General features: G+C 42.8%; 1 protein-coding gene across 4 annotated transcripts in view; it reads right to left on the bottom strand.

Moving 5' to 3' along the window:
- Window positions 1–27,611, bottom strand: part of blnk (B cell linker) — a 32,777-nt gene that overhangs the window by 733 nt on the left and 4,433 nt on the right. For 2 of the 4 annotated variants that reach the window (XM_029669768.2, XM_029669769.2), the window contains 21 exons: window positions 27,176–27,222; window positions 20,232–20,297; window positions 14,626–14,672; window positions 14,395–14,435; window positions 14,105–14,225; window positions 13,755–13,861; window positions 13,555–13,624; window positions 9,017–9,100; window positions 6,985–7,010; window positions 6,856–6,881; window positions 6,250–6,303; window positions 6,062–6,092; window positions 5,868–5,916; window positions 5,263–5,326; window positions 5,109–5,136; window positions 4,979–5,009; window positions 4,710–4,785; window positions 4,457–4,488; window positions 3,465–3,520; window positions 3,183–3,266; window positions 65–220 (listed from right to left, as the gene is read on the bottom strand). In XM_029669768.2, coding sequence (XP_029525628.1) covers window positions 65–220; window positions 3,183–3,266; window positions 3,465–3,520; window positions 4,457–4,488; window positions 4,710–4,785; window positions 4,979–5,009; window positions 5,109–5,136; window positions 5,263–5,326; window positions 5,868–5,916; window positions 6,062–6,092; window positions 6,250–6,303; window positions 6,856–6,881; window positions 6,985–7,010; window positions 9,017–9,100; window positions 13,555–13,624; window positions 13,755–13,861; window positions 14,105–14,225; window positions 14,395–14,435; window positions 14,626–14,672; window positions 20,232–20,297; window positions 27,176–27,222 — 1,296 coding nt within the window. Of the gene's footprint in view, window positions 1–64; window positions 221–3,182; window positions 3,267–3,464; window positions 3,521–4,456; window positions 4,489–4,709; window positions 4,786–4,978; window positions 5,010–5,108; window positions 5,137–5,262; window positions 5,327–5,867; window positions 5,917–6,061; window positions 6,093–6,249; window positions 6,304–6,855; window positions 6,882–6,984; window positions 7,011–9,016; window positions 9,101–13,554; window positions 13,625–13,754; window positions 13,862–14,104; window positions 14,226–14,394; window positions 14,436–14,625; window positions 14,673–20,231; window positions 20,298–21,184; window positions 21,367–26,622; window positions 26,857–27,175; window positions 27,223–27,611 lie in introns of those variants that run through there. The other 2 variants (XM_029669771.2, XM_029669770.2) reach the window with 2 other exon arrangements.

Below are 27,611 nucleotides of genomic sequence, written 5' to 3'. Positions count from 1 at the left end.
TCAGACCATCAAAATGACATTTGTATCAGAATATTGTTATAGAGCAAGATGAGACTCCGTCTACCTCCTCTCCTTTCTTCTCCCTTCCAAGAGTGTACTGCTGCGATGCTTGGATGTAGCGTACTGGGATGTTGTAGACTCTACTGTTATAATACACCACTAAAGTGTATGGCTGCTGTCTGTCTTGACCAGAGCTCTTCCTTATTAGAAATGCCCCATCCTGACACAGAGAAGACACACAATACAGTCAGCTGGAGCATCGGTCTCTTTTGAATCAAATCCCCATTATTTTAGTTTATGAATATATGAGTATATTAATATATGAATATATGAGTATATTAAGACAGGGGTTCCCAAACATTTTCATTCATGCCCACCCTGCGCGTGCATGCGTACCATGTCTATTTCAATGGGCACAAGCACGGTACATGACACAAACTGTTCATGCACTTCTTGTTGGCGGAGAGAACATTTTGCTGGTTTAAGGCTTATTTCCTGCAATTGTACACATTTTGTCAAGGGGTGCAGAGAACATTTAGCCGCTTTAAAACAAATTTTGTTGCAATTCTATACATTTTGCCATGTTTATTAATCTACATCGATGGGGCCGCAGTGGAAAAGGTGAAAAGCGTCAAGTTCTTCGGTGTACACTTTGAAAAAAAGGTGCTATCTAGATCTTAAAATGGTTCTTCAGCTGTCCCCATAGGAGAACCCTTTGAAGAATCCTTGTTTGTTCAACTGTTTTGGGTTCCATATAGAACCCTATCCACAAAAGGGTTTTTACCTGGAACCAAAAAGGGTTCTCCTATGGGAACAGCCGTAGAAACCTTTTGGAACCCTTTTTTTTCCACTGACAATCTGAAATGGTCTACCCACACAGACAGTGTGGTGAAGAAGGAACAACAGTGCCTCTTCAACCTCAGGAGGCTGGAGAAATTCAGCCCCTAAGACCCTCACAAACCTTTACAGATGCACCATTGAGAGCATCCTGTCGGGGCTGAATCACCGCCTGGTACAGCAACTGCACCGTCCGCAACCGCAGGGCTCTCCAGAGGGTGGTGTGGTTTGCCCAATGCATCACCGGGGGCACACTGTCTGCCCTCCAGGACAATGTGTCACAGGAAGGGGTGTCACAGGAAGGAAGGCCAAGAAGATCATCAAGGACCTCAGCCACCCAACCCACAGCCTGTTCACCCCACTACCATCCAGAAGGCGAGGTCAGTACAGGTGCATTAAAGCTGGGACAAGAGACTGAAAAACATCTTCAATCTCAAGGCAGTCAGACTGTTAAATAGTTACCACTAGCCGGCCTCCGCCCAGTACCCTTCCCTCCCGTGCTTCACAGTTGGGATGGTGTTCTTCGGCTTGCAAGCATCCCCCTTTTTCCTCCAAACATAAAGATGGTCATTATGGCCAAACAGTTCTATTTTTGTTTCATCAGACCAGAGGACATTTCTCCCAAAAAGTACGATTTTTGTCCCCATGTGCATTTGCAAACCGTAGTCTGGCTTTTTTTTTATGGCGGATTAGGAGCAATTGCTTCTTCCTTGCTGAGAGGCCTTTCAGGTTATGTCGATATAGGACTCGTTTTAGGAGACAAAACGCGTCTCCTTCCTGAGCGGTATGACTGCTGCGTGGTCCCATGGTGTTTATACTTGCGTATTATTGTTTATACAGATGAACGTGGTACCTTCAGTGCATTCAGACACCTTGACTTTCTCCACATTATGTTACGTTATGGTAGAGTGGCCAGACAGAAGCCACTTCAGTAAAAGGCATAAGACGGCCCGCTTGGAATTTGATGAAACCAAGATTGAACTCTTTGGCCTGAATGCCAAGCGTCACGGCTGGAGGAAACCTGGCACCATCCCTACAGTGAGGAATGGGGGTGGCAGCATCATGCTGTGGGGAAACTGTCCAAATACAGGTGTGCCAAACTTGTAGGGTCATACCCAAGACTCAAGGCTGTAATCACTGCCAAAGGTGCTTCAACAAAGTACTGAGTAAAGGATCTGAATACTTATGTAAATGTGATATTTTTTATTTTTTATTATAGTTTTATTTTTCATAAATCTGCAAAAATTCTAAAAAATTATTTTTGATTTGTCATTATGGGGTATTGTGTGTAAATTGATGAGGATGTTACATTTTTAAAAAAAATCAATTTTAGAATAAGGATGTAACGTAAGTCAAGGGGTCTGAATACTTTCCGAATGCACATATATACTCTGGACTCGTCCTACTAGTTCTACATTTCTTAATTCCGTTATTTTACTTTTTAGATTTGTGTGTATTGTTAGATATATTACTGCACTGTTGGAGCTGGGAACACAAGCGTTTTGCTACACCCGCAATAACATCTGCTAAATATGTTGTCACGCCTTGGTCATTATATTTTGTGTTTTTGGTATATGTTTGGGTAAGCCAGGATGTGACATGGGTTTATATGTTGTGTTTCGTATTGGGGTTTGTAGTAATTGGGATTGTGTTGATTAGGGGTGTGTCTAGTTAGGCTTGGCTGCCTGAGGCGGTTCTCAATTAGAGTCAGGTGCTTCTCGTTGTCTCGGATTGGGAACCGTATTTAGGTAGCCTGTGTTCACGTTGTATTTCGTGGGTGATTGTACCTGTCTTTGTGTATTCACCAGATAGGCTGTATAGTTTCACGTTCCGTTTGTTGTTTTGTATTCTCCCAGTTATTTCATGTATCGCTATTTCCTTTATTAAAGCACATGAGTAACCTACACGCTGCATTTCGGTCCGACTCTCTTTCCACAAACGAAGAACGCCGTTACATATGTGTATGCGACCAATAACGTTATATTTTATTTTGATATTTGAGTAACTCAAAACACACTAAATCTAAAGGCTAAAAAACATAGCTAAAAACGTTAAGTGACATGGGCTCATTGATCTGGACATTTCTGACAAGTTATAAACAGCTCTCTAAGGTATGCATTGACTGACATGTCAAGAGGAAGACTACCCAGTTTCGAAAGTGCATCTTGTGCATTCTACTATTACAACTTTCAAGAGTAAGTCGAAAGCCGGACCGAGTTCCAAAAAGGGGGTGGGGCCCTGTGCCACCCCTGCCGACCCGTCCCACAGTTTGGGAACCACTGTCTTAAGACTATGCAATAATAAGAGTATGTTCATTTGTCCGTAATCTTGCGCGTGTGACTCGCCTTATTTGAGCGAACCAAAGCATCCTCAGCTGTCTTACGGTCACAGGTGCTGGCATACCAGGGTTTCTTCAAGACATCTGCCCCCTAACAACAACAACAAAAATACAGCAACAAGAGAGTGGGTTTAAAGTCAAGTCCATGTGGCTCTGAAAATACAGCCTTTACAGTCTCCACAAACTTAATAGTGTATCCATCCATGCATCGTGTACCAGTATTTTGAGCTATATCATTGTATGTTATATAGTATATAAAATGGTGAAATTCAGGTCAGGTCTTTATCACCTCTTCAGCATCCGTCAACTTTTTTTCAGCTGTGGGTACGGTTCCTCTGTCAGGTTCTGAGAATTAGAGAACAGTGAAGGTAAAAATTCAAAAAGTTCAATAATCATTGAATGTTGTGTGGACATAGCAGAGCCATTTACATAATACATACATTGTTTGCTATGTTGTTTCCAGTGGTGGCTGCTGAGAGGAGGACGGCTCATAGTAACGGCTGGAGTCAATGGAGCGGTGTTAACCACATGGAAACCATATGTTTGATACCATTCCATTGACTGCATTCCAGCCTTCCTCCTCTCAGCAGCCTCCACTGGTTGTTTCACTTTCAGTGTCAAAGTTATGGTCATCTTTGGTATTTGGTATTTTATTAGGATCCCCATTAGATGTTGCAAAAGCAGCAGCTACTCTTCCTGGGGTCCACACGAAACATGACACATAACACAGAATGACATAATACAGAACATCAATAGACAAGAACAGCTCAATGACAGAACTAGATTAAAAAAAAATGAAAAGGCACACGTAGCCTACATATCAATGCATACACACAAACTATGTAGGTCAATACCTGCAAATTGTTTTTTGAAACCAGGTTTGCTGTTTATTTGAGCAATATGAGATGGAAGGAGGTTCTCTGCAATTATGGCTCTATATAATACTGTACGCTTTCTTGAATTTGTTCTGGATTTGGTGACTGAAAAGACCCCTGTTGGAATGTCTGGTGGGATAAGTGTGTGTGTCAGAGCAATGTGTCAGTTGACTATGCAAACAATTTGGGATTTTCAACACATTAATGTTTCTTACAAAAAGATGAAGTGATGCAGTCAGTCCCTCCTCAACTCTTAGCCAAGTGAGACTGGCATGCATAGTATTTATATTAGCACTCAGATTACAATGAAGAGCAAAACGTGCCACTCTGTTCTGGTGCTGCAGCACCCTTTAGCACCCCTACTTCCCGCGGGTGATGGACACACGTCTCTCAGACCTGTACTTACTAGGAGAGGTAAACATCTGTGGCAGAGGAATCCTGCAGTAGAGAAAACAAGAATATACTGTAATTTGCCAGGGCACTGTGGTTTGAGTAAACATACGGTGCTGTGGTTACAAACAGCATTCCTTCATTCCAAAATAATTGATATTGGCCTTGTCTGTGTTTGTGCTGTCTTGCAAACAGATCTGAGACTAGGCTGGAAAAGTGATATGTGCGTGCAAAATAGTGACTTCTTATGAGGTCATGGTGTTTCTTACCTGGCACGTTTGTATTCAGAGGGCTGGGGTGTGGTCGTGGGTTTCTGGGTACTGTGCCTCATGGCCAGTGCTGGGCCTGTCGAAAAGCAGACATAGCAAGAGTGTGTGTTACAGTAGCCTACTATTATGCAAGTGGAAGACTGCATAAAAAATTTACAACTTTACAACGTGAAATGGATTTTGGTAAATGCATTACATCTTTGAACATCCGATGAAAACAAATGAAGCTTTGATCCAATTGAGCACTCTAATATTTTAGGAGTAGTTACCTTCATTTTCCCTGGATGCAATATCTTGCCTCTGAAAAAATACAGACATGATCATCCTACATCATTTCCCATAACATTTTGAATTCCACTAGTTTTTTCTCCTACAAAATATATTTTACAGGTGTCCTACCGGCCTTAAAGGTGGCTTCAATGGCTTCCTAAAAATAGAGAGGTTTATGTGAGTTAAGTAATACCTGGAACCAAACCTTTCCGGCACTCTTAATTGAACGAGCGGCCAGAAATGAACCGAAAATAAATGATACATGATTTTACACGACACGTACGTCTCTCTGGGCATTGGTTTGGGAAGCACAGGCAGGGCCTTCTCAGCAGACTTTGTACTGCCACCTGGAAGAACAGAGATGACATACAAAACGTCCACACATACACAGTACTCATAGTATCTTACACTTGGGAGTTCTCTTAAGTAACACAATGCTCTTTTAAGATGTATAAAACAGACACTCTTTTAACTTCTATTCATTGTTCTGTACTGCATGTTGTGTTGTGTCTCATGTACGTGTAACTATATGTATGCTGCTTTCAGGGCTCACTTGAAAAAAAAGAGATGTACATTTCAAGGTGAATTATCAGGTTAAATGAAAGATGAATAAATATATAAATAATCATGGAAACAGCAGAGTAGTGTTGGCAATTGGGAATGAGATGGTTCCGTTTTGCGTTAAATACAAAACGTTGGCAATCCACTAGATGGCATTATAAGCCAAGTGAAGTAACTACCCATACAGTACTTCAAATATTTACAGGATCTGGAAAAATGTTCTTTGTCAATAGTTGCTTGAAGTCTTTTGGAACTTGTTAGTGGCATATTATGGTTCGAACGTTTAGTCATTTGGGCTTATGTTAGTATTATGGATGAATTACATACTTTCATCTGGATCGCACACTTCATATTCATCATCTATGGGCTCCTGGACCTGGATGACAATACATATAAACGTAAATGATTCCCGTGTTGAAAATATTCAATGTTTTTCTTTACTTTTCTATTATTATCTCGTCAAATAAACTATTTGTGGTCAGGTACAAAGCCTAGATTCTCTTTGGTACAGTAACACTTACTGGGTTAGGTGGACATGTCTTTAGGTGCATTCTACAGAGAGAAGATCAAATGTAAATGATTCATGTAAGTGTGACAATGACACTGAAGGAAACAACCTTGTGTTTAGCGAATAGTTTATCTTGAAATGGTTATCATGTGTAAAATAATTTCCCTGGTCTCTTGAATAAGTTGTAGTCGTTATTAGCACCTTGGGCTGGCTCTAGGGGGAAAACCCTGTGCAGGGACTTTGAGTGTGGAAGGTCTGTGAAAAGAAATATGTTAGAAATAAATAGTCATTTTGGTATCTCATCCATCATTTTAAGCAATGAATATACACTGAGTTTACAAAACATTAAGAACACTGCTCTTTCCATGACATAGACGGATCAGGTGAATCCAGCTGAAAGCTATGATCCCTTATCGATGTCACTTGCTAAATCCACTTAAATCAGTGTAGATGAAGGGGAGGAGATCCGGTTTGTCAAGAACTGCAATGCTGCTGGGTTTGTCACGCTCAACAATTCCCCTGTGTATCAAGAATGGTCCACCACTCAAAGGACATCCAGACATCATGGCACAACCGTGGGAAGCATTGGAGTCAACATGGGCCAGCATTCCTGTGGAACGCTTTCGCACCTTGTCGTGTCCATACCCTGTCAAATTGAGGCTGTTATGAGGGCAAAAGGGGAGTGCAACTCAATATTAGGAAGGTGTTCCTAATGTTTGACATACTCAGTGTATCTTTACATATTTCCCTTAGAGGAAATGTTGATCCCTGTCTGAAAAGTGCTACGATCCTTGAACCAGAACTGACCTGCTCACTGGGGGAGGAGAGTTTTCCTTAAGATAAAAGAGAGAATGGGACACATCACGCATTATCCTACAGTCATTGCATAGTCATTAACTATACTATTAATTGTAACGTATTGGTTATCAAACCCACCTCAATGTCAGGAACTTCATACACATCTAAAAAAAAAAAAAAAAAAAAGACTAAGCCTCAAAGTTAGGAATTACAGGAGAGCCGGGTTCTAACCCAGTCGTTCACATTAAGCACAATACATTTCTTAAACCCCCCAAAACAATGACAAGAAAAAGTATGTGAACCCTTTGGAATTACCCGGATTTCTGCACAAATTTGACATAAATTTGATCTGATCTTCGTCTAAGTCACCACAATAGACAAACACAGTGTGCATAAACTAATAACACCCCAATTATTGTATTTTTCTTGTCTATATTGAATACATCATTTAAACTTTCACAGTGTAGGTTGGAAAAAGTATGTGAACCCCTTGGCTAATGTCTTCTCCAAAAGCTAACTGGAGTCAGGAGTCAGCTAACCTTGAGTCCAATCAATGAGACGAGATTGGAGATGTTGGTTAGAGCATGCCTTGCCTTGAAGAAAAGAGATCTCAAAAGATCTAAGATTAAGAATTGTTGACTTGCATAATGCAGGAAATAGTTACAAAAGTATCTCTAAAAGCCTTGATGTTCATCAGTCCATGGTAAGACAAATTGTCTATAAATGGAGAAAGTTCAGCATTGTTGCTACTCTCCCTAGGAGTGGCTGTCCTGCAAAGATGATTACAAGTACACAGTGCAGAATGCTCAATGAGGTTAAGAAGAGTCCTAGAATGTCAGCGAAAGACTTACAGAAATCTTTGGGACATGCTAACATCTCTGTTGACGAGTCTACGATATGTAAAACACTAAACAAGAATGGTGTTAAAAAAAAACAACTTTGCTGCACGTCTGAGGTTCGCAAAAGAGCACCTGGATGTTGCACAGCGCTACTGTCAAAAACATTATTTGGATAGATTAAACTAAGTTGAATTGTTTGGAAGGAACACATAACACTGTGTGTGGAGAAAAAAGGCACAGCACACCAACATCAAAACCTCATCCCCACTGTATAGTATGGTCAAGGGAGCATCATGGTTTGGGGCTGCTTTGCTGCCTCAGGGACAGCTTGCTATTGTCGACGGAAAAATAAATACCCAAGTTTATCAAGACATTATTATCATTAACCCCTTTTTCTCTCCAATTGGTAGTTACAGTCTTGTCTCATCACTGCAACTCCCGTATGGACTCGGGAAAGGTGAGGCTCAAGAGCCGTGCATCCCCCGAAACACAACCCAATCAAGCCGCACTGCTTCGTGACAATGCCCACTTAACCTGGAAGCCAGCTGCACCAATGTGTTGGAGGAAACGTGCACTGCACCCGACCCGCCACAAGAGTCACTAGTGCACGATAGGACAAGGACATCCCTGTCGGCCAAACCCTCCCCTAACCCGGATGACGCGGGGCCAATTGTGTGGTGTCCCATGGGTCTCCCTGTCACTGCCGACTGCGACAGACCCTGGACATGAACCCAGAATATCTAGTGGCACAGCTTGCACTGCAATGCAGTGCCTTAGACCACTGCGCCACTCAGGAGGCCTTATCTAGACATTTTGCAAGGCTAAGGTTATCTGTCCACCAAAGCTCAACAAAAATTGGGTGATGCAACAGGATAACAACAAAAAACACAGAAGTAGATAAACAACAGAATGGCTTCAACAGAAGAAAATACTCATTCTGGAGTGGCCCAGTCAGAGTCCTGACCTCAACCCGATTGAGATTCTGAGGCATGACATCAAAAGAGTGGTTCACACCAGACATCCCAAGAATATTGCTGAACTGATACAGTTTTGTAAAGAGGAATGATCCAAAATTCCTCCTGACCATATTGCAGGTCTGATCCACAACTACAGAAAATGTTTGGTTGAGGTTATTACTGCAAAAAGGAGGGTCAACCAGTTATTAAATCCAAGGGTTCACATACATTTGCCACCCTGCACTGCGAATGGTTACACAGTGTTTTCAATAAAGTGACTTAGATGAAGATCAGAAATCCAGGTAATTCCAAAGGATCCCATACTTTTTCATGCAACTGTATATCCAGTGCTCCTGCTGAGATGCAGTTACATACCTGGGCTATTTGAGCGCTCTGGCACAGTCTTAGACATCGAAGGACTGCTCTCTACTGGTTTGCCTCTTCCGTGCATTGGACGGTCTGAAGGAAGTTTACATTTGTATTGTATGTTGACATTGGGGTGTCTTGGTAAGGTTTGTCTGACAGTGATTGGCAACAGATGAACATGTGCAGTGGGTTTCATGACACCTGTAAGACAATTTAATTGACGCACATAGTGCACTTGGTCTTATTTCCAGTGCCAGATTTTAATTTTATTTTATTTCACCTATATTTAACCAGGTAGGCTAGTTGAGAACAAGCTCTCATTTACAACTGTGACCTGGCCAAGAATAAAGCAAAGCAGTGCGTCACAAACAACAACACAGAGTTACACATGGAATAAACAAACATACAGTCGATAATACAATAGAACTTTTCTATATACAGTGTGTGCAAATGAGGTAAGATAAGGGAGGTAAGTCAATAAATGGGCCATAGTGGTGAAATAATTACAATATGTCAATTAAACACTGGAGTGATAGATGTGCAGAAGATGAATGTGCAAGTAGAGATACTGGGGTGCAAAGGAGCAAAATAGATAAAATAAATAACAGTATGGGGATGAGGTAGTTGGATGGCCTATTTACAGATAAGCTATGTACAGGTGCAGTGATCTGTAAGCTACTCTGACATCTGATGCTTAAAGTTAATGAGGGAGATGTGAGTGTCCAGCTTCAGTAATTTTTGCAGTTCGTTCCAATCATTGGCAGCAGGGAACTGGAAGGAAAGGCTGCCAAAGTAGGAATTGGCTTTGGGGGTGACCAGTGAAATATACCTGCTGGAGCTCGTGCTACGGGTGGGTGGTGCTATGGTGACCAATGAGCTGAGATAAGGCGGGGCATTACCTAGCAAAGACTTATAGATGACCTGGAGCCAGTGGGTTTGGTGGCGAATATGAAGTGAGGGCCAGCCAACGAGAGCGTACAGGTTGCAGTGGTGGGTAGTATGGGGCTTTGGTGACAAAACGGATGGCACTGTGATAGACTGCATCCAATTGGCTGAATAGAGTGTTGGAGGCTATTTTGTAAATGACATCGCCGAAGTCAAGGATCGGTAGGATATTCATTTTTACAACGGTATGTTTGGCAGCATGAGTAAAGGATGCTTTGTTGCGAGTCTGGAAGGAGAGTTTACAGTCTAACCAGACTCATAGGTATTTGTAGTTGTCCACATATTCGAAGTCAGAACTGTCCAGAGGTGGATCAGAGAATCACCAGCAGCAAGAGCGACATCATTGATGTATACAGAGAAGAGTGTCGGCCCGAGAATTGAACCCTGTGGCACCCCCATAGAGACTTCCAGAGGTCCGGACAACAGACCCTCCGATTTGACACACTGAACTCTATCTGAGAAGTAGTTGGTGAACCAGGCGAGGCAGTCATTTGAGAAACGAAGGCTATTGAGTCTGCCGATAAGAACTGGGTGATTGGCGGAGTCGAAAGCCTTGGGCAGGTCGATGAATACAGCTGCACAGTATTGTCTCTTATCGATGGTGGTTATGATATTGTTTAGGACCTTGAGCGTGGCTGAACTGCACCCATGACCAGCTCGGAAACCAGATTGCATAGCGGAGAAGGTACGGTGGGATTCGAAAAGGTCGGTGATCTGTTTGTTAATTTGACTTTCAAAGACCTTAGAAAGACAGGGTAGGATAGATATAGGCCTGTAGCAGTTTGGGTCTAGAGTGTCTCCCCCTTTGAAGAGGGGGATGACCGCGGCAGCTTTACAATCTTTGGGGATCACAGACGATACGAAAGAGAGGTTGAACAAGCTAGTAATAGGAGTTGCAACAATTTTGGCAGATCATTATAGAAAGAGAGGGTCCAGATTGTCTAGCCCAGCTGATTTGTAGTGGTCCAGATTTTGCAGCTCTATCAGAACATCAGCTATCTGGATTTGGGTGAAAGAGAAATGAGGGAGGCTTGAGCAAAGTGAGGTTGCAGGGCTGTTGACCGGGGTAGGGGTAGCCAGGTGGAAAGCATGGCCAGCCGTAGAAAAATGCTTATTGAAATTCTCAATTATTGTGGATTTATCGGTGGTGACAGTGTTTCCTAGCCTCAGTGCAGTGGGCAGCTGGGGGAGGTGCTCTTATTCTCCATGGACTTTACAGTGTCCCAGAACGTTTTGGAGTTTGTGTTACAGTATGCAAATTTCTGTTTGAAAAAGCTAGCCTTTGCTTTCCTAACAGCCTGTGTAGATTGGTTCCTAACTTCCCTGAAAAGTTACATATCGCGGGGGATATTTGATGCTAATACAGTACACCACAGGATGTTTTTGTGCTGGTCAAGGGCAGTCAGGTTTGGAGTGAACCATGGGCTATATCTGTTCCTGTTTCTAATTTTTTTTTTATGGGGCATGCTTATTTAAGATGGTGAGGAAAGCACTGTTAAAAGAATAACCAGGCATCCTCTACTGACGGAATGAGGTCAATATCCTTCCAGGATACCCTGGCCAGGTCGATTAGAAAGGCCTGCTCATTGAAATGTTTTAGTGAGCGTTTGACAGTGATGAGAGGTGGTCGTTTCACCGCAGACCCATTATGGAACCAGGCAATAAAGCAGAGATCGCTGAGATCCTGGTTGAAGACAGCAGAGGTGTATGTAGAGGGCAGGTTGGATAGGATGATATCTATGAGGGTGCCCGTGTTTATGGATTTGGGGTTGTACCTGGTAGGTTCATTGATCATTTGTGTGAGATTGATGGCCAGGGTGTTAAAAACTTCTCTAGGATAGGGGGCAGCATTTGGAATTTTGGATGAAAAGCATGCCCAAATTCAACTGCCTGCTACTCATCCCCAGAAGATAAGATACGCATATTATTAGTAGATTTGGATAGAAAACACTCAGAAGTTTCTAAAACTGTTTGAATCATGTCTGTGAGTAACAGGCGAGACCCCGAGGGCAAACCATTCAGATTTTTTTTTTGAGGTCACCCTCTTTTCAATGAGTTTTCATTGGGAATCCAGATTTTAAGGGACTTGCTTGCAGTTCCTACCGCTTCCACTGGATGTCACGAGTCTTTAGAAATTGGTTGAGGTTATTCCTTTGTGTAATGAAGAAGTACAGCCATCTTGAACGAGGGTCACTTCATGTGTACTGTTTGATAGAGGCGAATGACCAGAAAGCATGCTTGAGTTTGTTTTCTTCCTTTATTGAACACAGATCACCCCGTCTTCAATTTTATCGATTATTTACTTTGAAAAAATACCAAAAGTTGTATTACAAAAGTAGTTTGAAATGTTTTGGCAAAATTTACAGGTAACTTTTGAGATATTTTGCAGTCACGTTGCGCAAGTTGGCCCCGGTGTTTTTCTGGATCAAACGCACCAAATAAATTGACATATTGGATATATATGGACGGAATTAATCGAACAAAAGGACCATTTGTGATGTTTATGGGACACATTGGAGTGCCAACAGAAGAAGCTCGTCAAATGTAAGGCATGATTTATATTTTTATTTCTGCGTTTTGTGTCGCACCTGCAGGGTTGAAATGTTTTCTCTCTTTTGTTTACTTTGGTGCTGTCCTCAGATAATAGCATCGTTTGCTTTCGCCGAAAAGCCTTTTTGAAATCTGCATTGTTGGCTGGATTCACTACATGTGTAGCTTTAATTTGGTATCTTACATGTGTGATTTCATGAAAGTTTGATTTTTATCAGAATTCATTTGAATTTGGCGCTCTGCATTTTCTCTGGCTTTTGGCCAAGTGGGACACTACCATCCCACATATCCCAGAGAGGTTTAAGCATGTCCCAGTTTAGGTCACCTCACAGCACGAGCTCTGAAGATAGATGGGGGCAAATCAATTCACATATGGTGTCCAGGGGGCTGAAGGTGGTCTATAGCAAGTGGCAACTGTGAGAGACTTGTTTCTGGAAAGCTCAAATTGTTTGGGCACAGACCTGGATAGTAAGACAGAACTCTGCAGTAGATTGAAACTCCGTCCCCTTCGGCAGTTCTATCTTTTCGGAAAATGTTATAGTTAGGAATGGAAATGTCAGGGTTTTGGTGGTCTTCCTAAACCAGGATTCAGGTTGACAGAGTGTGCTACAGCAGTGAATAAAACAAACTTAGAGAGGAGGCTTCTGATGTTAACATACATGAAACCAAGGCTTTTACAGTTACAGAAGTCAACAAATGAGAGCGCCTGGGCAATGGGAGTGGAGCTAGGCACTGCAGGGCCTGGATTAACCTCTACATCACCAGAGGGACAGAGGAGGAGTAGGAGAAGGGTATGCCTAAAGGCTATAAGAACTGGTCGTCTAGTACATTCGGAATAGAGAGTAAAAGGAGCAGGTTTCTGGACACGGTAGAATAGATTCAAAGCATAATGTATAGACAAAGGTATGGTAGGATGTGAGTACAGTGGAGGTAAACCTATGCATTGAGTGATGATGAGAGAGATATTGTCTCTAGAAACAATTTAAACCAGATGAGGTCACCGCATGTGTGGGAGTTGGAACTAAAGGGATTCATTTATTGGAATAACTTACTAGCAGGAGGTTCCTCTGTGGGGTCTATATAGTTGTCTTCATCATCACTTTTTGGGATGACGTAGTCTTCCTGAAGAGAGCAGATCATACAATGTGTCAAGAAAAATATGAGGCAATAATCTGTCAATATGCTGTCATAAATGTACAGAAACCAACAAGAATAAGAATCATTATTATTTTGCCTAATAACTACACAGTACCTCATTGTCGTCCTGCTGGTTGGGTTTGGGGGGAAGTGATAGTCTGGTGAGTTTTGGTAGGCAGATGGGCTTCCTGGGTGGGTGGGTTGGCCTGTCACGGCAGCTGTCTGAAAAAAAAAAAAAGAAGCAAAATCAGAAACAGGACGTCAGTATTTGCATAACGCAACAACACACTGTCTTTGTGGCACTCTGTGTCTGTCACAGTCCACTGACTAGTGGCTTTCATCAACACAAAGATCTATGAGTGGTGCCTCAACAAGGCGAGTGAGTGTGAGTGAGTATGTGCGTGTGTGTGTGCGTGCCCGCATGGATGCGCACGCACGTGTGTGGCAGGGTGGAAGAGTTCTCACCTACGTAGTCCCCCCTGGGGAAGCAGGCAGACGAGGTGGTGGTGGTGAAGACACTCTGACTGGGAGGAGGCTCATAGCTATCATCCTGCTCCCCTTGAGGTTCCTCATAAGTGTCACTATCCTGCAACATCATAATATTGTTAAGACGTTCAGCCCCACAGCTTTGTGTGATGGAAAGCTTCTGACAGAAGTCAAATGACTGCGGAAAACAATGTCAAACAAAGATTATTTTAGAAGCATTTTAATATTGTAGGTTTTTAGAATCAGTAAGGCATGTGGATTGAACTCACAAACTCATTTTCAGACCACTGTTCACCATCCAAGTCATCACCTGTATAGAGAAGTATCAAAAAAGGGCCCCGCATGATGCAAAGTCATTGGTAATTACAATATTGGGAAGACATGCATGATAGCTTCCGAATCATATTCTGAACATATTAGCCGAAAATACTGCTGGCCAATCTCACTATTATATACAGTATTTCAAGGACCACATTGTGAGACTAGAAGAAAGGTCTTACCTTGATAGTCTCTTACAGGTACTTTTGGAGCGGATTTGTTTTTAAATCTGCCGTACAGAAAGACCAGTTAGGAGTTGAAGTCAAAAGTTTTAGAAACAAGGATGGACTTGACCAAGAGTGTAACTCATTTTAGACCTTATACTTTGGGCCTGAAGAGTGACTGTACACGTCAAAGGTACCCCTCTCAGTTAAGTGTAGTATCGCAACCTGCTCATTCTGAAACCTGTACTTTTTTCCCATCTATCTATCACACTAAATACCTTCATGTGTTGTGCCAGTGGATGGTCCCTTTTTAAGAAAGGAAAGTGAAAGAAGAGCCATCTGTCCTTCTGCTTGTCTATTTTCAGCTTGGAGGACTACTTGTGTTTTTCTAATAGTTGAAGAAAGAGGAATAACCAACTTTCACCACAAAAAAAAACATTGAAGAAAATATAACCGCGAGCAGCAATGAACAAGGCTCACAGGAGGACAGAAACGGACACAAGATCAGTTAGATGACAAAGCAAGCACTCAATCATGTAGGAACCACCTACCCTTATGTGCAATCATGAGTCTTACGTACATTTACATTACATTTACATTTAAGTCATTTAGCAGACGCTCTTATCCAGAGCAACTTACAAATTGGTGCTTTCACCTTATGACATCCAGTGGAACAGCCACTTTACAATAGTGCATCTAGGTCTTTTAAGGGGGGTGAGAAGGATTACTTTATCCTATCCTAGGTATTCCTTAAAGAGGTGGGGTTTCAGGTGTCTCCGGAAGGTGGTGATTGACTCCGCTGTCCTGGCGTCGTGAGGGAGTTTGTTCCACCATTGGGGGCCAGAGCAGCGAACAGTTTTGACTGGGCTGAGCGGGAACTGTACTTCCTCAGTGGTAGGGAGGCGAGCAGGCCAGAGGTGGATGAACGCAGTGCCCTTGTTTGGGTGTAGGGCCTGATCAGAGCCTGGAGGTACTGAGGTGCCGTTCCCCTCACAGCTCCGTAGGCAAGCACCATGGTCTTGTAGCGGATGCGAGCTTCAACTGGAAGCCAGTGGAGAGAGCGGAGGAGCGGGGTGACGTGAGAGAACTTGGGAAGGTTGAACACCAGACGGGCTGCGGCGTTCTGGATGAGTTGTAGGGGTTTAATGGCACAGGCAGGGAGCCCAGCCAACAGCGAGTTGCAGTAATCCAGACGGGAGATGACAAGTGCCTGGATTAGGACCTGCGCCGCTTCCTGTGTGAGGCAGGGTCGTACAAAATCTGGATTGAATCTGATGTATGGTTCACGAGAAGAGGAATTTGTGCATTAGTGTTAAATAGGAGTTGTTAATAGCGTCCTTGTTTTTTGAGCCAAATTCAAATCAAATCAAATTGTATTCGTCACATGCACCGAATGTAACAGGTGTGGACCTTACGTTGAAATGCTTATTCACAACCCCTTAACCACCAATGCAGTTTTATCCCAAAAAAAGTGTTAAGATAAACAAACAAAAATTAAAGACTGCAGTAAAATTAACAGTAACGAGGCTATATACAGGGGGTACCCGTATAGAGTCAATGTGCGGGGACACAGGTTAGTCGAAGTAATTGAGGTAATATGTAATACGTATGTAGAGTTAAAGTGACTATGCATAGATAATAAACAGAGAGTAGCAGCAGCATATAATGCAACGGCAAATAGTCTGGGTAGCCATTTGATTAGCTCCGGTACCGCTTGCCGTGCGGTAGCAGAGAGAACAGTCTATGACTAGGGTGGCTGGAGTCTTTGACAATTTCTAGGGCCTTCCTCTGACATCGTCTGGTATAGAGGTCCTGGATGGCAGGAAGCTTGGCCCCAGTGATGCCATTCCAGACAGTAATGCAACTAGTCAGGATGCTAATGATGGTGCAGCTGTATAACTTTGAGGATCTGAGGAACCATGCCAAATCTTTTCTGTCTCCTGAGGGGGAATAGGCTTTGTCGTGCCCTCTTCACAGCTGTCTTGGTGTGTTTGGACCATGATAATTTGTTGGTGAAATGGAGACCAATGAACTTGAAGTTCTCAACCTGCCCCACTACAGCCCTGTCGATGAGAATGGGGGCATGCTTGGTCCTCCTTTTCCTGTAGTCCACAATCATCTCCTTTGTCTTGATCACGTTGAGGGAGAGGTTGTTATCCTGGCCCCACATGGCCAGGTCTCTGACCTCGTCCCTATTGGCTGTCTCATCGTTGTCGGTGATCAGGCCTACCACTGTTGTGTCATTGGCAAACTTAATGATGGTGTAGGAGTTGTGCCTGTCCATGCAGTCATGAGTGAGCAGGGAGTACAGGAGGGGACTGAGCACGCACTCCTGATGGGTCCCCGTGTTGAGGATCAGCGTGCCGGATATGTTGTTACCTACCCTTACCATCTGGGTTCTGGCCCTTCAGGAAATCCAGGATCCAGTTGCAGAGGGAGGTGTTTAGTCCCAGGGCCCTTAGCTTAGTAATGAGCTTTGAGGGCACAATGATGTTGAATGCTGAGCTGTGGTCAATGAATAGCATTCTCACATAGGTGTTCCTTTTTGTGGGGAAGGGCAGTGTGGAATGCAATAGAGATGGCATCATCTGTTGGACGCAATGCCAATTGGAGTGGGTCTAGGGTTTCTGGGATAATGGTGTTGATGTGAGCCGTGACCAGCCTTTCAAAGCACTTCATGGCTACAGACGTGAGTGCTACGGGTTGATAGTAATTTATGCAAGTTACCTTAGTATTCTTGGGCACACTATGGTGGTCTGCTTGAAACATGTTGGTACATGTACAGACAGGTTGAAAATGTCAGTGAAGACACTTGCCAGTTGGTCAGCGCATGCTCGGAGTACACATCCTGGTAATCAGTCTGGCCCTGCGGCTTTGTGAATGTTGAAGGTCTTACTCACATTGGCTATGGAGAGAGAGTGACCACACAGTCGTCCGGAACAGCTCTCACGCATGCTTCAGTGTTGCTTGCCTCGAAGCGAGCATAGAAGTAATTTAGCTTGTCTGGTAGGCTTGGGTCACTGGGCAGCTCATGGCTGTGCTTCCCTTTGTAGTCTGTAATAGTTTGCAAGCCCTGCCACATCTGACGAGCTTCGGAGCTGGTGTAGTACTCAGTCCAGTATTGACAATTTGCCTTTTTGATTGTTCGTAGAGGACATAGCAGGATTTCTTATGAGCTCCGCTCCTTGAAAGCGGCAGATCTACCCTTTAGCTCAGTGCGGATGTTGCCTGTAATCCATGGTTTCTGGTTGGGGTTTGTACAGTCACTGTGGGGACAATGTCATCAATGCACTTATTGACGAAACTAGTGACTGATGTGGTGTACTCCTCAATGTCATCGGAAGAATCCCAGAACATGTTCCAGTCTGTGCTAGCAAAACTCTCCTGTAGCTTAGCATCTGCTTCATCTGACCACTTCTTTATTGACCGAGTCACTGGTGCTTCCTGCTTAAGTTTTAGCTTGTAAGCAGGAATCGGGAGGATATAATTATGGTCAGATTTGCCAAATGGAGGGCGAGGCAGAGCTTTGTACGCGTCTCTGTGTGTGGAGTAAAGGTGGTCTAGTGTTTTTTTCCCTCTGGTTGCACATTTCACATGCTGATAGAAATGAGGCAAAACAGATTTATGTTTCCCTGCATGAAAGTCCCGGCCACTAGGAGTGCCACCTCTGGATTAGCTTTTTCCTGTTTGCTTTTTGCCGTATACAGCTCATTGAGTGTGGTCTTAGTGCCAGCATCGGTTTGTGGTGGTAAATAGACAGCTACGAAGAATATTTTGGTAAATTGGTAAATAGTGTGGTCTACAGCTTATCATGAGATACTCTACCTCATGTGAGCAAAACCTTGAGGCTTCCTTACTAATAGATTTTGTGCACCAGCTGTCATTTACAAAATATACACACCGCCACCCCTTGTCTTACCGGAGGCAGCTGTTCTATCTTGCCGATGCAGCGTAAAACCCACCAGCTGTATGTTATTCACGTCACCGTTCAGCCACAACTCAGTGAAACATAGGATATTACAGTTTTTAATATCCCGTTGGTAGGATATACGTGATCGTAGTTCATCTATTTTGTTATCCAATGATTTTACGTTGGCTAAAAGGACTGATAGTAAAGGCAGATTACCCACTCACCGTCGGATCCTTACAAGGCACCCCTACCTACGTCCCAGATATCTTCATCTCTTTCTCCTGCGAATGACGGGGATGAGGGCCCTGTCGGGTGTCTGAAGTAAATCCTTCACGTCCGACTCGTTAAAGAAAAAATCTTCTTCCAGTACGAAGTAAGTAATCACTGTCCTGATATCTAGAAGCTCTTTTCGGTCATAAGAGACGGTGGCAGTAACATTATGTACAAAATAAGTCACAAATAACGCGAAAAAACACACACAATAGCACAATTGGTTTGGGGGACCGTAAAACGTCAGCCATCTTGTCCGACACCATTGTATTGTTCAGTGTGGTTCATTTTAGGGATGTCCATGATAGCGTCCATTCAAGTTGATAGGCAACTGTAGAGTGGAATTACAGTGGTTTTAATGGACACAAAATATTTTTGATTTGTAAATAATATCTCAAGACATCTTTTGACCAATCCCTTAGCTTTTCTCAAACTAAGTTAAGACATGTACCATGGGCCTACATTCTTCTACATTTGGTGATATTTGGTCCTATGGTTCATGAGAAGAAGCATATTAGGTATGGTGTGGCCATCTTTGAATGCATCAGAATGATTTTCTCAACTCTTAAGGGACTATTGTGATGAGTCCAAAGAACATATTTGGAGTGAATCTGATTTTGAATGATTATTTTAATCATTAGCGTTACATAGACAAACAAGTTAATTGCTAATAGTTTCCTTATTTTTTGAGATTTCAATGCGAAACTTAACATGGTTCATCATGTATTTGATTAACCCAAATTTGGTGTTATTTGGACTTATGATTCATGAGTAGAAGTTTTTCAAAAGTAAAAAAACAATCAAATCAAATTGTATTGTATTGGTCACATACACATGGTTAGCAGATGTTATTGCGAAATGCTTGTGCTTCTAGTTCCGACAGTGCAGCAAGTAATCTGACAATTCCACAACAACTACCTAATACACACCAATCTAAGTATAGGAATGGAATTTGAAAATATAAGTATAAATATATGGATGAGCGATGACCGAGCGGGCATAGGCAAGATACAATAGATGGTATAAAATACAGTATATACATATGAGATGAGTAATGCAAGATATGTAAACATTATTAAAGTGGCATTACTAACAAAATGATCTAAGAATAACAATAGGTTTTGCAGCGTCGCTGTGCTGTGAACCCCTAATTATACCATGTGAGCGCACTGCACTCTCAGCTGAACTGAGATGTACGTAGTTCCAATACACTACACATCTCTGTTCTTCTTCCCACCTATAGAGCTGCAACATGGGCTGGACTCTCATTCCTCTATACTGCATTTCAGATAAATGCCTACCGCTCCATTCAGTGTAGTGTATGGAAGATATTGAACTATGGGGCACAACTGGTGTCCCTGCTAACTTGTGGGTCACAGAGAATAGTGTTGAGTAATGCTCTCTGTGTATGGAGTGTGTCAAACATTCATTTGAATAGACTGACCTTCTCAGCCTGTTCAGGATACTGCCATCATTCTTCTTGATATCCTGGACCATCTTCTGAAGCTGGCTGGAAGACACATTTAAAGCTCCTCATTAAAGTTGTCCTAACATATTCAACAAAAACCATGTAATGTTCATGAACGTAATACAGGACATAACTATGAACACAATTTGGAAGTAATAACAGGCGCTAGACAAAAAATGTTATAGCTCAATCATGTATGTTAATACTAGAATATGGCGTAGTCTAAATATATGGCCCCGGCCGAGTTTATTGCAGGCTGCGGAACACTGAAAATATGTTAACTTCAACATGGAGTCAACTTTACATGTTGGCTAGCACTTGGAGGTGAAGGTTAACTGTAGTTCTGAGTCAAGTACACACCCGCACACACTAGAACTTACTTACTCACTGTAGCCTACATGCAATTACAGATTGAGAGCATGAGGGAGACGGGTGTGAGACAGGTGTAATTACAGGAACATCCACATTAGTCAGCCTTCTCTTACCACATTCCCTCTCCCTTTCAAATGTTGCATCACAAGCACTTTTAAATTTTATTTTTATGTAACAGCCACCCAGCTCCTTCATAAAATAAAATACTACACAATAAACCCATTTTTACTGTTTAACTTCATCTAGATGCAACATTTGATAAAAAATTAAATAAATTGTCGCCTACAATAAGCTATTGTTGGTTAAATCTATTCTTTTGAGCATGGCAGAAAATAATTGAACATATGTACAGTATTATAAATGGTTGGCACTTTGTGCATATAATTATACTATATATTTACTGTAGGCATTTCTTTACTTGCCAGTTGCCACTACGTCATCATACCATTGAAACATAGTCAGAATTTAGGTTGTTCTGATCACAAAGGTTAACCATTAAACATCTTTCCCAGTTTTACAAATACATTGCCCAACATAGAAATATGGGTATCTCTTACCGAAGTTTTACAGTTGCAGGAGCTGTGAACTTGTTAAATGTATCCATATATTAATCAGGCAATTGACCAGAGAGGCCACCTTCTGCGTCTAGCTACTATCCAGCTCAATGTCTGCGTTGTGAATGAATTCACTGGCATTGGCTGCCTGCCTAAGATTACTCTACTGAACAAGTCATGCAGCAATCAGTGATCATAGCGGAGGGGAAAAAATAACACCTCTGCAAGAACAATCACTTCTCCTTTCCATTCCATGAGTTTGACCACACTATTTTGCAGTATTTTGTTGTGGGTGAAACTCTCCTTGAAATGTCTTTCTTCTTCATGATCAATTTGAACACGACGCTATTTCCCGTAATGCTTCCAAATGAGTTTCACATAACCCAGGGCCGGCTCTAGCCTTTTGGGGGTCCTAAGTGAGATTTGGATTGCCCCCTGTTACGGATACAAGTATTCTGTGTGTGTATTTCTTTTATCTCCTTCTCCCCTCTTCACAGGTGGCAATCATCATTTCCCAATCAGTCATCAATCAGTCGCTAATCAGAAGACACACGTCCTCCTGTTTCCATTACCCAATCACATCCCCTTTCCCTTGGTTTAAAAACCCATTCAGTTGTTTCCTCTGGAGTGCCATCTCTCTGTCATGCAATCTCTCTGTTGAGCAATCTCTCTGTTGAGCTCTTGTTTGGTTTATGTCGACATGTCACTTTGTCCCCACATGTGAGTATTGTTATGGTGTGTGACTGTTTGTTTGTTGGTGGGAAAAGGGGGTACCAAGAAAATTTGCCCATGGGCGTACACTACCCGTAGGTAAACTTTGTCTAAATACACTAGTTAGAATTGGGCGGACCACTCACTGAATTTTAGGTTAGTTAGCTGTATTGAAGTAGGCTAGTCTAGCTTAGGAGTGTTTTTGGATATTTGTTTCCTTCCTTGGGTCCAGCTCAGCCCCTTTTCCCGCCCCCCCTTTACCGTGTGTTTAGAAATAAACCCTGTGTGTTTAATGGTAACTTTTAGTTGTCTGTGGTTTTTGTTCTCACTGTTACTTTGTCACTATACTTTGCGTGAGTTACGTTATGGGTCTCGTTACCCCCCCCAGACTGCCGGGCCAAAGGGACTTCGTAACATAACATCAATTATGCACCGTGTGGCAAGCGCATATCACCCAGAGTCTCCGGGTGCGCTTGAACGATGGCATCAGACACTGAAGTCTATGCTATGTAAATATTGTTTGGATCTGAGAAAGATTGGGATGAGGGAGTTCCTCTAGTTTTGTTTGCTGCTCGTGAAACTGCAGGAGTCCCTAGGGTTCAGTCTGGCTGAACTAGTGTTTGGTCACACAGTGAGAGGACAGATGAAAGTTCTTAAATAACAGTTTTTGTCCCAAGAGTTGTGTACAGGAGATGAGAATGTGTTGGACTATGTTAGTCGCTTTCATGAGCGCCTACACCAAGCCTGTGCTCTCGCAAAGGAAGCTCTGTTCCTCACAGAGGAATATGAAAAGACACTATGATAAAGAGGCTGTTTCTCGTCCACTACAGCCAGGTGACCAAGTACTGGTGTTATTGCCTGTTCCAGGATCTTCACTGTCAGTTCGTTTCTCTGGTTCTTATTTCATTGAAAGAAATGAAGTGAAACCGATTTATGTGCTTCAAACTCCTGATAGAAAACTCCAATCACGTGTGTGTGTGCCACGTTAACATGTTGAAAGCATACCACACCCGACCCATCACCCAGTTAGATAGTTCAAAAACAGCAGAAGGTACTGCTGTCTCTTCTGCTTCTACTGCTATGATAGAGGACTGTCATATTGTTGATGGAGATGGCTTGGAGTTGCGCAATACTCAGCAGCAGTGTGTTAGATTGCCCAACTCCGAAATGCTGCTGTCTCTCCCATCAGGTCTGGTTCATTTAACAGATGGACAGGCCGATATTGTGAGGCTGCTACAGTTTTCCATGTCTCTTTAATGACGTTCCTACTCACACAAACGTGTTGGAACATGACATTAATGTTAGAAATGCTGCCCTTATCAAGCAACACCCATATCGTATCAATGCTTCCAAGAGGAAGATAATGAGGGATGAAGTGAGATATTTGTTGGAGAATGACCTGGCTACACCAAGTTCAAGCCCTTTGAGTTCTCCTCGCATTCTGGTTCCTAAACCTGATGGTACGTCCAGGTTGTGTACGGATTATCGAAAGGCAAATTCGGTCACAATGCCAGATTAGTTTCCGTTACCCAGACTGGACGACTGTATTGACACTTGATGCTGCCACTTATGTAACTAAGTTGGACCTCTTTAAAAGGTTAACCTCACGTGCTTCTGAGATTTCTGCCTTTGTAACCCAAGACAACTTCCTACAGTACTCAGTCATGGCTTTTGGGATGCGTAATTCACCAGCCACTTTCCAACGACTGGTTAACTCTGTATTAGCTGGCATTCCCAATTGTAGTGCATACCTTGATGATCTAGTAATTTATTCGTCTGAGTGGTCAGATCATGTTGACTCTAAGGGTAGAATGTGAATGTTTGGCAGCTGCTTCTCTAACCCTGAACTTGGCAAAGTGGGAAGGCTACTGTTACCTAACTCGCAATCTCGGAAAGAGGTCGGCCATGTACAGGTGCGCCCTGTTGATGCCAAGGTCTTGGCTATAACTGCATTCCCTGCACCTACCACCAGACGAGGGCCACGCCGCTTTTTAGGGATGGTTGGCTACTACCATAGTTTCTGTAAAAATTTCTCTGCTGTAGTTGCTCCATTGACCGATTTTTGCTCAGTCCGGCTAGATCATTTGTGTGGTCCCCTGATTGTAAGAGAGCTTTTGAATCTGCTAAAGCATTCTTATGTAATACCCCTGTACTTGCTGCTCTGGATTTTGAACAACCGTTTAAACTTGAGTTAGATGCTAGTGCCAGAGGTGCTGGTGCTGTTCTACTGCAGCAGGACAAGAGTGGAGTGGATCATCCTGTTTTTCTCATAAGTTTAACAAATGTCAGACACATTATGCAACTATTGAACAAGAAGCTCTTGTTTTGTTATCTCTACAACACTTAAGTTTATATTGGTTCCATTGCCCTACCATTGCTTGTGTATATACTGCCGGATGTACAACCAGAACCCGCGCCTAATGCATTGGGCCCTTACTTGTTTTTTTAAAATATATATTTTAAAAATTGTCATGGTATCCAATTGTTAGTAGCTACTATCTTGTCTCATCGCTACAACTCATGTACGGGCTCGGGAGAGACGACGGTTGAGAGTCATGCGTCCTCCGATACACAACCCAACCAAGCAAAGATACACAACCCAACCACTGCTTCTTAACACAGCGCGCATTCAACCCGGAAGCCAGCCTCACCAATGTGTCGGAGGAAACACCGTGCACCTGGCGACCTTGGTTAGCATGCACTGCGCTCAGCCCACCACAGGAGTCACTGGTGCGCGATGAGACAAGGATATCCCTACCGGCCAAGCCCTCCCTAATGACGCTAGGCCAATTGTGCGTTGCCCCACGGACCTCCCGGTCGCGGCCAGTTACGTCAGATCCTGGGTGCAAACCCAGGGTCTCTGGTGGCACAGCTGGCGCTGCAGTACAGTGCCCTTAACCACTGCGCCACCCAGGAGGCAGCATAAAAAAGGTTCTGAAAATGTGTTGGCAGATGCTGTCTCGTGTAAAAACAAGTATTTTTGTATGTTTTGTAAATACTGTGGTTGCAATCCTCCCTAGGGTTGCTCTTTTAAGGGTGGGAGTGTTAAGGATACAAGTATTCTGTGTCTATTTCTTTTATCTCCTTCTCCCCTCACAGGTGGCAATCATCATTTCCCAATCAGAAGACACACCTCCTGTTTCCATTACCCAATCACATCCCCTTTCCCTTGGTTTAAAAACCCATTCAGTTGTTTCCTCTGGAGCTCCATCTCTCTGTCGTGCAGAGTTAGCTGTATTGAAGTAGGCTAGTCTAGTTTAGGGGTGTTTTTGGATATTTGTTTCCTTCCTTGGGTCCAGCTCAGCCCCTTTTCCCGCCCCCCCTTTACTGTGTGTTTAGAAATAAACCCTGGGTGTTTAATGGTAACTTTTAGTTGTCTGTGGTTTTTGTTCTCACTGTTACTTTGTCACTATACTTTGCATGAGTTATGTTACGGGGCTCGTTACCACCCCCCCCCCCCCCCTAGACTGCCGAGCCAAAGGGACTTCGTAACACCCCCCCTAAAATGTAATCAAACCACCGCGGGCAGGATTGGTCTGATTTAGAGGCTGGTGTGGGAGGGAGTTTGGAATTTGTAAGGGCTGGCTTACAACTTACTTTTGAAAGTTGTAATAGTAGAATGCACGAGGTGCGATTTTGAAATTGGGTCGTGCATCATCAGTTTTCCTCTTCATGTCAGTCATTGCATACCTTAGAGCTATTTTTATTAGCCAGGATTTTTCGCCCATATATTTTGTCATGTCTGAGTCACTCAAATATTACATGGAGAAACATTAGACATTTACATTTAAGTCATTTAGCAGACGCTCTTATCCAGAGCGACTTACAAATTGGTGCGTTCACCTTAAGACATCCAGTGGACACAAAGGTTAACTAAAATGGCAATGTATAGAATTACAAGAGTTCCCCAATGCAGGACAAGGGGGCTTTGTGTGAAGTACCAAGAGGGCCCACAGAGTTATCTTATCTGTGCGTCTAGGTTTATTATCAGAGGGAGTGAATAGGATGCCTTTTCTGTGTCCTTGGGACTGACACAACAACATTCCCACCACTCAACTTGGCAGTTTATAAAGGGAAATATCACCCCCTGCTGTGTACAGCCTCTGATCAGCCAGCACAGTAAACAGAAGGTAGCCTTCACTGACATGAGTTTAGAATTAGCTGAGGAACTGTGGTGAAACAACTGCAATTTCTCAATAGATGGAAACACCCAATGGTTGCTAAAATACTGAGTGAACATTCTCCGAAGCCACTATTCGAAAGTTGTAATAAATTGCCTGAATCTTTTACTGTGCAATGCTCAGGCTGTTGGGTATTAGGGAATATTTTCAATAAGGGTTCTAGTCAGGGTTCCAGCATTGTTATTAGGCCTAATTTGCAGTGGAACATATGTGTGATTAAACTTTCAAATTACATGGGTTGGATTGAATTTATTTTGGGCAACAAAATGCACAATATGAACCCAGAGGACATCACTACAGTGATGCACTGTAGGCTACTGTATCAAAGTAAAATGGCTCACGTTCCTATTTTCAGGGGTTTGAATTGTTAGACTGTTCTGTTTCTATTTGTGGGGTATTGTGTCCTGTCACCTTGCAAGGCAACAAATGTGATAACATGAACGGTGAACCTGTTCGGGACCTCTTTGACCCACTAGCCTCAAGCCTACCCATATGAGTCATATGCTATAGTACACTAGCATTACTCATAAGAAAGTACGGTTTACATACCTTGTCAGTTGACTCATGTCGCTTATTCAGTAGAGTAGCTATATCTGGAACTCTGGTTAGTTTGCCAGGAAGTGTATTGACAATAGTAACTACAGTATTTTAACACTAGCAGACCTGATAAGAAGGGGAGCCCATTTTACATTTCCCTCTAAAGCTCTGGCTCCCTAATAATCCACATGTTTCTTCATCAGATGTCAAACAAAACCAAACAGTAGAAACACTGAAATAAGGCAAGGAAATCATGAGCACGTGTGAGGCTCAATTCTGGAATTGCTTATGCAACTTCCTATTTGCAAAAGTTTATGATTAACTACATGAAAACGGGAACTCATAAGGAAAGAGTTCACAAATCTATCAGCCTACTAAAATAGACTGAACATTTCCCCCTCGGAGGGCGCACCTACACATGCACACCCACACCCACACCTGCTCTGCAGTGCTCTCTTGGTACTCCCCTCAAAGGCCTCAGCTATCTGCTGTGTTCACATGAGGGAAGAACACAAGAGGAGGACAGAGAGAGTGTGAGGGAACAGAGAAATAGAGGGTTACTCACGGCTGGTGGATGAGGCTGAACCTGCTCATATCACTGTCAGACAGATTCTGTTAAAGTAAAAGAAGCAGAAAAATACAAGAGAATTATACGTTTTTTTTTTACAAATCTGTGTGTACTGTAACTGAATGGTTCTTATGTTGGGTTTGGCAAAATAACATTACAATCTGTAATTCCGTTTTACACAACATGTTGCGCCGGTTATGAAATGTATCACTTCGTAGCTTACACAAGATGGCAGCATGACGCTAAAACAGCCAAAAGCCTTTGAAGCATGCCTGCTTTTTAATAGGAAAATGATTGTTACTTTATGGCCCTACTTGTGTACCCTTGATCCAGTGCAGATTACACTCAATCTTATGTTGTCCCTAATTTGTTTACCAAATATGTCATTGCAGTGCCCTGTAACATTACCTTTGAAAAAATGACAATGATGTCT

Source organism: Oncorhynchus nerka, linkage group LG10 (assembly GCF_034236695.1).
Source record: "Oncorhynchus nerka isolate Pitt River linkage group LG10, Oner_Uvic_2.0, whole genome shotgun sequence".
Classification (NCBI taxonomy): Eukaryota; Metazoa; Chordata; class Actinopteri; order Salmoniformes; family Salmonidae; genus Oncorhynchus; species Oncorhynchus nerka.
Note: the sequence above shows the minus strand (reverse complement) of the source record. Positions and strands in the feature narration are given on the sequence as shown.